The sequence below is a fragment of the Cornus florida genome, unplaced genomic scaffold, assembly GCF_030987335.1.
Source record: "Cornus florida cultivar Cherokee Brave unplaced genomic scaffold, ASM3098733v1 CherokeeBrave_3.0.0_Hap2_Chr05, whole genome shotgun sequence".
In the NCBI taxonomy this organism is placed as follows: Eukaryota; Viridiplantae; Streptophyta; class Magnoliopsida; order Cornales; family Cornaceae; genus Cornus; species Cornus florida.
The window spans coordinates 80,449,306-80,460,486 of NW_026775575.1; the positions used below are offsets into that span (position 1 = coordinate 80,449,306).

The window sequence follows — 11,181 nt, forward strand, 5'->3', positions numbered from 1 at the left end:
GAGAGTTGATGTCTGTCTCCTATTTTTTTATTTTATTTTTTTTATCAAATGAACAGAAAAGAATATATATATTTTTAATAATTATTAAGCGTAAGTACATTATTGAAAGACCCTCATTTAGGGGTAATGTCATTGTTCACTTATTTATAAAAATAAAAATCTCACTTTAACTCGAAAAGATGATATTTTTCAATTATGTCAACGGAGACCTAAGGCCTAAGGGTGTAATTGGGAAAGTTAATTTTTGGTGGTACTAATTCTACTGAACTTGGAAGTCGGGCAGATGCTTCGATAGTTTAGTAGGTTAGTGTTTTCGGTGAATTTTGGAGTGCTAAGTTTCGACTCTCTGTATCTATTAAACTAACTTAATAATCCTTCTTGCCTTATACACAAAAAAAAAAATAATAATAATAAAAAAACCTTGAAGGTATGGAATAATACATTAATACATATTTGTGTTATTAGAATAAATAATGACCTAGAATTCGAAAATTGGACAAGTTTAACTTCTTTATGTAAACAAGGGATGACATAATATCCGTCATACTCGCATAAAATTAATTTGGACTATCCAACTTTCTATTATTACTTTATTAAAAATTTATGACACAATTAGAGAAAGCTATCAAGAGTTTTTATTTACTAATTCTGAACCCTGTCTATCTTGCAAAAGTAAGTTTGTTTATTTTATTTTAATTTTTTTTCTTTTTTTAATCACAAAAATGCAATCATACTACCTTTGGGCCTACATGAGTTTCACCCCCATTATCTTAAAGAAAAGAAATAGGTGGCTGAAAACTACCTCTTCCATTATTAAGTCAAAGGCATGCAAAATAATTGTGACAAGCACATTCCACTTCGGTTCTCATAAAAAACCTACGACAAACCCATATTTTTTAAGCTTCAGTCTTCATCTCTTCCATATCAACACAGTGGACCACCAAATCTTTTTTTTATATAATACTCCAAGCCAAATAATTCAGCAGTTGCCTTTAATCTTGCCTTAAAGGGTTTGGGGACGAAATAAAATGGACAGAAGCAACGTGCAACATTTTTCACTAAAATGTTACACGCAATGGACGGATGGATAGCCCATTTAGCTTTATATGTTAGAATAAGAGAAGCGTTTTTGTCACTAAAATTGTAAAAAGGTTAGGTGAAAAACATTTTAGGTGTTTTGTTTAGTGACATATTATAATAAATATTTTTTATAATTAATTTCTTTACCTTATTGTTGCTCAAGATCACCATCTCCCAAATTATTTTGACACTTACCATGCATGACAAAGTAAATTCATAGGAAGCACATGCAAAGTAAACTCGTATATGTCAGTTCATGTGGACAAAAGTATACAAGATCATATAATCACCATTTTGGGCAAGAATTAGTGATAAAACTTATACTATGGCATGAGGTCAACTTTAATTTAACTCTTATTGTTTGTTTAGGGTTGCTATCGCAGTCATGCTTGACCTTTTCGTAGCCTCTCAGTCAATTTAAAGATTGGGACACCACAATCGCATTAAATTTTTTAAAATAAAATTAGGAGAGGATCACTTCAGTCTAAGAGAGCCAGCCAGACTACTAAAACTCGAGCCGAATCAATTTAAGGCTTTTAAACACCTATATAAAGAAATTATTATATGGTCTGAAATTACTATATGGTCTTAGCCAATCATAACTTGACATTAAAATAAAAAATAAAAAAAAAAATTGAGATTTTTATCAATTATGTACGATTATTGATACAACACATAAAATGTTATTGTGTGCAAAAGGAGAAGAGAGAGAAACCAGTTTTTACCTTTGTCTGTTGATCAGTTGCAGATTAATTCGTGGTTAAAGGATCTGGACATTAAATTTAATCTCAACAAGGTTTGATATCATGAATAGAGGTATGTATATCTAATTATATTTATTTATGCGTTATAAGAATGTGAAATAAGCTTTTGATATTCAGCAACTTGTTAAAAAATAATTTAAAAAACCCAAACATTTATCTATCCAACCGTGAGGTAAATCGGCGGCTACCCTTTCTATATGAAAATAATTATGCATCACTCGCATACCCGTGACAGCTCTGAATAGGTCAGACAAACGTAATACCGAATCATAAAAAAAATTATCTACAAAAACAAGGAACCTCAATGTGAATGGAAGAAATATTCTATTCTGTCCAACTGTTTTTCATTTAAAGGCAATAAATTGATTGCGCTTTGTGGAAAAATTTTGGCAAAGAATTGACAATATTCACAAATTGACAACCAAGCAAGTGGTATTCTCATCCTTTTGCGCAGGCAAAGACGAATCATGCCAGTCAAGCTGAAGAACCAAAACCACAATGACATTAATGTATGTATATAACTGCCTATAATATATATATATATAGACATGTATATACATACATAATAGGACGAATTGAACAGTGCCAAGTGCTAAACCATGCACACATGCAGGGGCTATGTACAATCATGATGACGAAATTGAAGTGCTCAATACATAAGTGGGTACCACACCAAATTGGACATTGTCTCCTCATTTAATTCCCAAATGGACCATGCTTGGACTTCCGATATATATATATATATAATATGAACCAATACTAGCCCTTGGCTATAAGTAACTGGGACTTCCTAATTTTTTAGAACTAGGAATCAATTCATCTGTTTAATCACTTTGAACTTTAAAATAATTTATAACTCCAATTTACATCAACTTTCACAAAATACATTTATTATTTAAGTTCAAATCTCACCTGTAATCAGTCAGGCATTGTTCTAAAAGTGGTTCACTGGGGGCAATTACTCCCATTGAATTTTTTTTTTACTACTATTATACATTGCCATTTTTCTCATTTTGATATATATACCAATAAAAATTACCATTGCCCCGCTGAAATTTCTAGAAACTTTCACAATTAATGCCCCCTCATTTTTTTTCTGGTCCGTCCCTAATTGTAATAGTATTAGTCTGCTCTCCAAAGAGGAAGGTTTTTGAAATATTTTTGTTTCCAAGATAATTGAAAGGTAGAAAATAATTTTAAAAATACTATAATTAATAATTTTCATATATAATCGTTCTACGTAAGTTAATTTTAAAAAGGGCTATGAAAAATATTTTTTAAGTTCTTAAAAATTAACCTCAAATAACTGAATCAAACATAATACCAAATAGGAGTAGTTTTTATCACTATTTTTTTTTTACCTCTTTTCGCATTCCATCTTTAAAGGGTAATTTTGTCATTTTCAATTACAAGTATCAAGTAAAGTGCAAGGATACAAAAATATACAATGCTAATATCACTTTTTTCTTTTCCAATTTTTTTTTCCCTCTTTCTTAAGGGCGGATCCAAGGTGGGCGAAACTGGGCTTCAGCCCACCCAAAAAAAAAAATTTTTTTTTGACCATACTACTTTAAGCCTAGTTCAAAAAAAAAAAAAAAAAAATAGTAATGTTAACCCATTCCAAAATTAACTCACTCCATTTAAAAAAGCTGAATCCGTTCCTTGCTCTTTCTCCACAGATACATCTGTAAGTTCAATTTAGAGAACCATAGATAGTTCTGATCCGATCACCTTCTGTTTGAATTAAAACAAAAGATGGTTCAGATCCAATCACATACTACAACACTTCTCACTCAAGGAGGACAAAATCGTCTCTAATGCAATGCAGACAATATGAATGGTGGCCTCATCACTCTATAAGTCATATATATATATATATATATATATATAGATAGTACAACAAAGGTGGCCCTTGATAGAACCATGCAAGCACGTGCACATGTATAGGCACTTGTATAGGCTTTGGATACTGTAGCCTACAGAAGACCAGGGAGTGATGGTCTAGTTGGTAGGAGAGATCTTCACAAATCACACAACATTTCTACAAAAGTGCCGTGTTGTGTTTGTATGGAATACCTTATTAAAGATTTTTAGATTGGATATGTATTGGACATCTCATTGTCACGTGTGGTGTATCAATAATTTAAGAAATAATTATTCCTTTCGTTTCTTAATAATTGATTTTTTTTTTTTCAAATACGGATTCACTTATTAAATTTAAATAACATATTTTACATTTTTTCATAAAAGACTCTTAAAATTTTAAAAAATTTCAAACTTAATTATATATATATATATTTAAACTTGAAAGAATAGTTTTATAATTTTTGAAAGGACAATGCAATAATATGGAAGGAGGGAATATTTTTTTATAATTAAAAAATTATAAACACATTATAAGACGAATACATATACCATGGTAGTCGTGAAATTAACGTGAAATCAACATTCTAAATGTACATCATAATGTCCAATCATTTTTTTTAAGGCATTAAATACATGTCACAGTATATTATAAATAAAAACAAAACTATAATAAATGCTAATACTACATATAATATAATAATTTCATCCCTCACTTATTTAACTTTAGTAAAAAATTTATTTAACATACTCTGAGATAACTCTTTATTTTTAATTTTAACCTCATATTTTAACTAATTCAATTTTAATAAAAAAATTATAAGCTAATTAAAATTTTAGATACATAAATAATTTTTTTTTCTCTTTTAACTAATTTAATTTTAATATAAAAATTATAAATTAGGTAAAATTTTAAATATATAAATAAAAATTTATATTTATATTTATATTAGTCTTGTGTATGAATCACTTGGACCCGGCTTAAAGCCGCGCGGAATAGATGGAGTAAAAAATGTTGGCTAAAAAGAAAAACAACTGAGAGGGAGACAAATGATTCGTTAAACTAGGCGGGTGGATGAATCTAACAAAGTCCACGAAGAGGTACGATCATCGGTGGTCCCTCTTTTTACGAAAATCGCGGCACATGCTTGACGGGCATGCAATGATTCTAATTGTCCAAACCAGTTGTCATTACCCAAATTGTATTTTTATTACTCCATTATTAAAATTATGAAATTAAAGATTTCGTGAGGATGATGTCATCATACTTAATAATGATTTTAAATGTTAGGAATTACTAATAATTAGAGGAGAAAGAATGTTGCAACTTTTTAATACGAACTTCCAAACATAAGAAGTAATTAGCGGCAGAATTAGTAATCGGCGCAATAGTTCATGTTCAACTGAAAAAAAAAAAAAATTAGTACTATTGTTCCTATAAACTTATGTATTACTCTTTCTCTTTCTATTAGCTTAGTCTAAACCCAATTCATAGTATTTTTATAAATATAAATAATTATAAAATTTACAAAAGTCAAGCCTCCACGAATCATGGATAGGCCCAATCATAATAAAACATAACAGGACACAACTTAGTAAACCAAACACATTATTAGTCTATGGAAGAGGACCTTGACTTTTCGTGTGCAAGGCATTAAGGCATAGATTGATGGATATCATGGATTATTATTGTTAATATAGTAAAATATTAATTTTTATTTTTGTAAAAAAAAAAAAAAAAAAAAAGGCTTTATTGATGACTTGATGATATTTTGTTATTAAATTAGGTAATTTACTATATAATGGATTAATAACTAATTAGGGCGGAGTTCACAGATCTTACTTTATAATATGAATTTATTGATAAGGAATATATATATCTTGCATTATGTGTTTGTTTTACTATTTGTATGAAATATACTTCAATGAATTATTAACTATGAAAATAGTTTTGAAAGTGTAAATGTGTTAAAAATTTTTAAATTATTGAGAATTTTATATTTAACCCCCGCTTTGCAATCCTGACTCCGCCAACCTAATCACTTGAAAAAGGAAGGCTAACAAAAATGAACTGTATTTATATATTAAGTGCGGGTAAAGGCACCTTAGTGTGTGGGGTGGTGCCGGAGACAGCAGCGTCAGTGGTGATGGCAGGTGCATGTGACTTACCCGTAAACAGAGGTAAGTATTGGGGTTCGTGGGTAGGCAGAAATTTGGTGTATAGCGCAACGGTTTCTTCCTGAATCCATTACCACAAATGCTTACATCACCTGTCTCCTCCACCTCGTGAAATATGATGATGATGATGATGATACTCTTGCTGCAACAGAGTTCTTCATTTGCTTGCACGTGATCTTTGCAAATTGTCTTCAAGTGAGACCCACAGTTTTGTTCAATATAAAACCAACCTTCCATTCCATGCCAAATTTGTGAAAGCCCTGTTCTTCATGGCACACACTTCTTCACTATTCTCCACAGCCTGCACGTGATCTGTTCAAATTGTCTTCATACATGAGTAGGTCAATCCGGTTACACAGATATGATTCCATATGAATTCAAAATTTAATTTGATAGGTTTATTCAGCCAAATAAATTTAATATTAATGACCATCATTCCAGCTTGATCAAAATGTTTATTTTATATAGATGAAGAGTTGATTGCAATCCGATAATCAGAAGAATTTTTTTTTTTTTTAATGATGCGGGAACCCTTGTAATTATTCACCTTTTAAACTTGTAACTATCCGATAAACTTTTGGTTATTCATCCCGACCCCCACAATGCAAATAGCATAATGAGAAGAATTTTTTCTATGGTTTTATTATCATAAATCACACTAACTAGTTACATCACAGCTACTAGCACATATAGATGTAATGTAATTCAGAATTATAGAAAATATTAAATACTTCATGTAACACTCTCCATCAATTAAAATTCTATCCATTCCATGATTGTAAAAGTCATTGTCAATGACTTTAATTTGTCATAAATAAAAATAACCATAGTTAGTCCATACCCACCGATAAATTTTTAAATGATTCTGAACCATTAATATTTGGTGGATCAATTAAATACAAACTCTCGAATTGAGAAAATGGTTCTAAAAGAGTGTATTAATAAATTACAAAGTTTCATTATAGAAGGATTTTCATTGAATTAGTTTTCAAATAGATTAGGACTATCTAATAATTTCTCCCAACGTAGACATTACCACCACCACCACTACCAGGCACATCCACAAAAAAAGGAAAAATAAAATAAAAACAATTATGATTGTTTTTATCTCACCATTCTCACCGGTTCTATTCTCTCCACTCACACCCACTTTCATTCTCTTACTAATTTCAGTCACAAATCCAACACCACCACAACCATTATATCGCAACATTTTTCCCCAAATTCAGCGAATTAACTTGCCATAGCTGCCATCTCCTCTAGCACCAGATACGTTTCCCTCCATCGGCTACCGATAAGAATGACGAGAGGTGTAATTTACTAAAAATAAATAAATAATAGTAATAAAATAGTAAGAAAGAGGAGACTGAGAGAGTTACGTAGTGTTAGCGGTTAGGTACTAAAATGAATTGAAAAAAGTTAGAGGTTTTAAAAAAACGTTTAGCACCATCTGAGTGACTTTAACCAAAAATGTGTACGTATTATAATATACATATTACAGCATATTTACTATCCATTTTTATGGATTTGATTTCTTCAATCTTCTCCTCCTCTTTGATAACGGTCACAGTTCACACTCCATTTTTAATACTACCCAATAATGATAATCAAAATAACACATTTTTCATGAAGAGCGATAAGTACCTTGTTTATAGTTTTTTTTTTTCGAATGATGAAGCAAATATATAGATAATTATAGGATTAGAGTTGGGCCCAAGGAGGGCCCTCGGAAAGAAACATTTACGTTGCATAAGGGACGCAACAAGCCCAAGAGGCTCAACAAGAACTAGGGGAGCCCAGACGAAGAGCAATAGAAGCCCTGTACCAGATGGACGGTTTGCGGCTGGAGCATAAAAAAAAAATGTATAGATGATCAAGGATTCTGTTACTTTCATCGCCGTTCTCTTTATTAATTTTTTTAATCAATGTGTGTCACTTCTTCTACGAGCTTCTACCACCTTCATCCTGTATATATATAATATTTATTATGGTTTCTCAAGTGTTAAAAATTTGTCCAATTCAAATATATTTGAATCCATAATTATAGAGGCTAAATTACACTAATGGCTAAACCTTTATATTATCAAAAAGTTGAAATATATATATATATATATATATATATATATATATATATATATTGACAATAAACACCTACAATTTATCAAAAGTCGCAAATTAATCCATTTAACAAACAAATGTTGGAAATTTGGTATTAAAGTGGTCACTAACACATGAAAGCATTGTTTTAATCAAAATTCCCTTTTTAACAAAACTTTTAGAAAGAATTAAAGGCCCTTTAACATGCCCATCTTATTTTTTATGATGACAGAAATGCTCCTTACGCTATGTTTGGTTGGAGGGAAGGATTGAGGAAGGATGGATGAACCTTTTCGTACTTGGTTGGTAGGAAGGAAAAAGAGGGAGGAAGCAAGGAGGGATGAAACATCCCTTATTTCTTCTTGTTTTTCTATTTGCCCACTTTTGAAGGGAAGGGATGAGAGAAAAAATGAATAAATATCTACACATATACAATTTTCAATTTTAACTTTTTTTTTTAAAATCAAACGGATATTTACCTCTTATTATTTTATACAGTGAGGATATATTGGTAAAAAATATATAAAAACTCACTTTCCCTTCTTTCCAATAAAAAAAATCACCACATCCATTATTTCTACTATCCATTTCTATTCAACCAAACAAAAAATGAGAGAAACACTTTTCCTTTCTTAGGGATTTCTCATCCATCACTCCACCTATTTCTTCCATCCCTCCAACCAAACGAAGCATTCATACAAATTTTAAAAAAATGATTTTTTTTAGGTTTTCTTTTCTTTATTAAATTTTTAAAAATAAAAATTTAAGAAAATTGTTTCAACGTATTTTCATTTTTTTATAGGCGAATCATTAATTTTTTTCGAAAATAATTCTTAACAACATTATGCTGAATGAGTTATTTTTATTAATTTAATTTTATATTATGGGACGTCATTTCTTAAATTTATATTAAGAGACATTTTTATCATTATAACATAGGGGGTTTTATTTCAAATTTATTTATTTATTTTTTTGCAGGGCATTTTTGGGCCAAAAATTAAAAATGGAAGAATTTTTTATTGCAATTTGCCCTTGATTTTACAAATGAAAAGTCGAGTGCAATTTGGCCTTATATATAAATGGTCTACTCCCATTATTTAGTATACTATTGTACACTGAACAACAAAGCATGAATTGAGGTAGCAGAACCACAAATTGTTTCACAGTGATCAATTTATGTGATCCTTCTTGTGTACAAAATTACATATTGTAAGTGGGGTTTGTTTCACAGATTTGAATGGAGAATGACCTAGACATATAGTATTTAACAACTCAAACTTTTGATTCAAAGGACAAGCGTCTCACCCGTAATTGATTTGATGTCACGCTAAGGTCCATCTTAATGGAGTCAAATTAAAATATATGCAACCATAAGAATAGAAGCAGTAGTTTTGCATAAAAGTAACAACCGATAACCAAATTAACAAGAAGAGTAGTAACAACCTCTAAGCCAGAAACAAGCTGTCAAAAATACTTTTATGCTTAAAAAGGGAACTAACAATGCCCTTTTCCTACTTGACTTGTGAAATTAAATTTTGATTGCAATCCCATTAATTAACATACTAAATAAGTTGAAACAAACCCTAAATTACAAGTAGGGGCCTTGGCTTGAAGTTGAGTACTGATTCTCTCAGGGGAGGAAAACATCTGAAAGGACTGTGTTGGAATAAAAGGAGGCCTGCACGATCTCCAAACCCTAATAAAAGTACACACAAAAATCATACACTCGACTAAAGCAGCAACAGCAACAATTTTAATTAAAGAAGCAAATTAAAAAGATTTAAAAGGGTAGTAGTACCTTTTCCATGTCAACCTCTACTGTCATTTCTTGAAGACAACCAACATCTTTAACCTCAGAAGTGTTGAGAAGAGTGATGCTAGATATTGTGGACATGGGTTTGACCACCAGATCATCCATCACCATGTATGTCACCACATCTTTAACATACCCATCCAACTGATCTGGCTTGGCAGGAGTGTTTGGAAAACCAAATGAAGAAGAACCACTACAAGCAAATAAAACAGGAGCGGTTCTATCAAAAGGACTACGACCATATAATGTAGGGGTCTGAACGGTGCTTGAAGAGGCTGCCGTGGGCCTCGAGAGGAAGTCCTTATTTTTGTGGTTTGGTAGCAGATAGCTGTTGTCAAAGCCTCTGGCACTCCGGTAGACACTGCCTAAGGATCCGAAAGTAGTCTTGCCGCGCTCAATTAAAAGGGCCATAGTGGAGCCAAGGGGCACCTCAAGTAGTCCAAACAAGAAGTCCACAAAGTCCTTTCCGGCCTCTGCAAACAGCACCTTCCCTGCCTTGTTCACGAGTAGCTTCAAGTTTATTATTGCATTTTTTTGGTTGAATAGCTTCAAGTTTATTTGTGGTTTCGTGGCCATTTGAGATTGACTGGTTAGCATATATTGTAGGGGAAAAGAGTGAGCTTGGAGAGAACACTTGACAATGTCCAAAATAGGGCCAGAAGGCTCTATCTTTTTATACTATAGTTCTGCAATATTTGCTCTTTAATTACTGTGCATTTGGTAACTTTTATGTTTCTCCCAGCAATAAAGTTTGAAGTGCTTTCCACAACTCCATTATCTTTTCCTTTGTAATCTTTTTCTTTTGTTCTAAAGTTAAAATGATGATTCAATTTCACTAGTACAAGTGTTTGTCAAAAATGTAAAGTGAAAGATGATTTAAAAGATCAAAGGATGCAAATAAACAATTCATATATAATTAATCTTCCCAAAAAAATCTATGATGAAAGTTAAACCTAGGTTTGTTTACAAGGACCGACAAACTAAGTGATAAATTAAGAGAAAATCTAATAATTGTAATAATTGTATTGATAATTGAATCTGAAAGAAAATCTTAATTCATATAGAAACTAACTGTAATATAAAACCTAACAACATAAGAAAACCTAATCTCGAAAGGACACTATTACTCAAAAATAGTCGTATAGTTTCTCTGAAAAAATAGAGAAAGAAACCTAATCAAATAAAACTACTAAATATAAAATTTGGGTGGAATCCAAATTCGTTTAGACAATGAACAAAAATCCTGAAATATCGAATAGACTTCCTATATATAAGATAGAAAAATACCGTTTTGACTCCCTAAATGATGGTATTTTGTAGAAAAAATTATCAATATGTTCGTTTGGCCCCTGGCGGTTCAAACGGATCATAAAAACTTCGACAATT

The 11,181-nt window shown here is 31.1% G+C and overlaps 1 protein-coding gene across 1 annotated transcript; it reads right to left on the reverse strand.

Moving 5' to 3' along the window:
* Nucleotides 1-9,355: 9,355 nt before the first annotated feature.
* LOC132310261 (uncharacterized) lies at nucleotides 9,356-10,462 on the reverse strand. The gene is made up of 2 exons (XM_059808451.1): nucleotides 9,781-10,462; nucleotides 9,356-9,678 (listed from the first exon to the last, which is right to left on the reverse strand). The coding sequence occupies exons 1-2, from the start codon at nucleotides 10,390-10,392 to the stop codon at nucleotides 9,613-9,615; spliced, it is 678 nt and encodes a 225-aa protein (XP_059664434.1). The 5' UTR covers nucleotides 10,393-10,462; the 3' UTR covers nucleotides 9,356-9,612.
* Nucleotides 10,463-11,181: the final 719 nt, after the last annotated feature.

Bases quoted from the DNA above. Each gene is read 5' to 3' on its own strand.
- LOC132310261 (XM_059808451.1), bottom strand. From the start codon at position 10,392: ATGCTAACCAGTCAATCTCAAATGGCCACGAAACCACAAATAAACTTG. The intron at 9,679-9,780 runs GTACTACTACCC...TACTTTTATTAG, and splicing joins TAGAGGTTGACATGGAAAAG to GGTTTGGAGATCGTGCAGGC.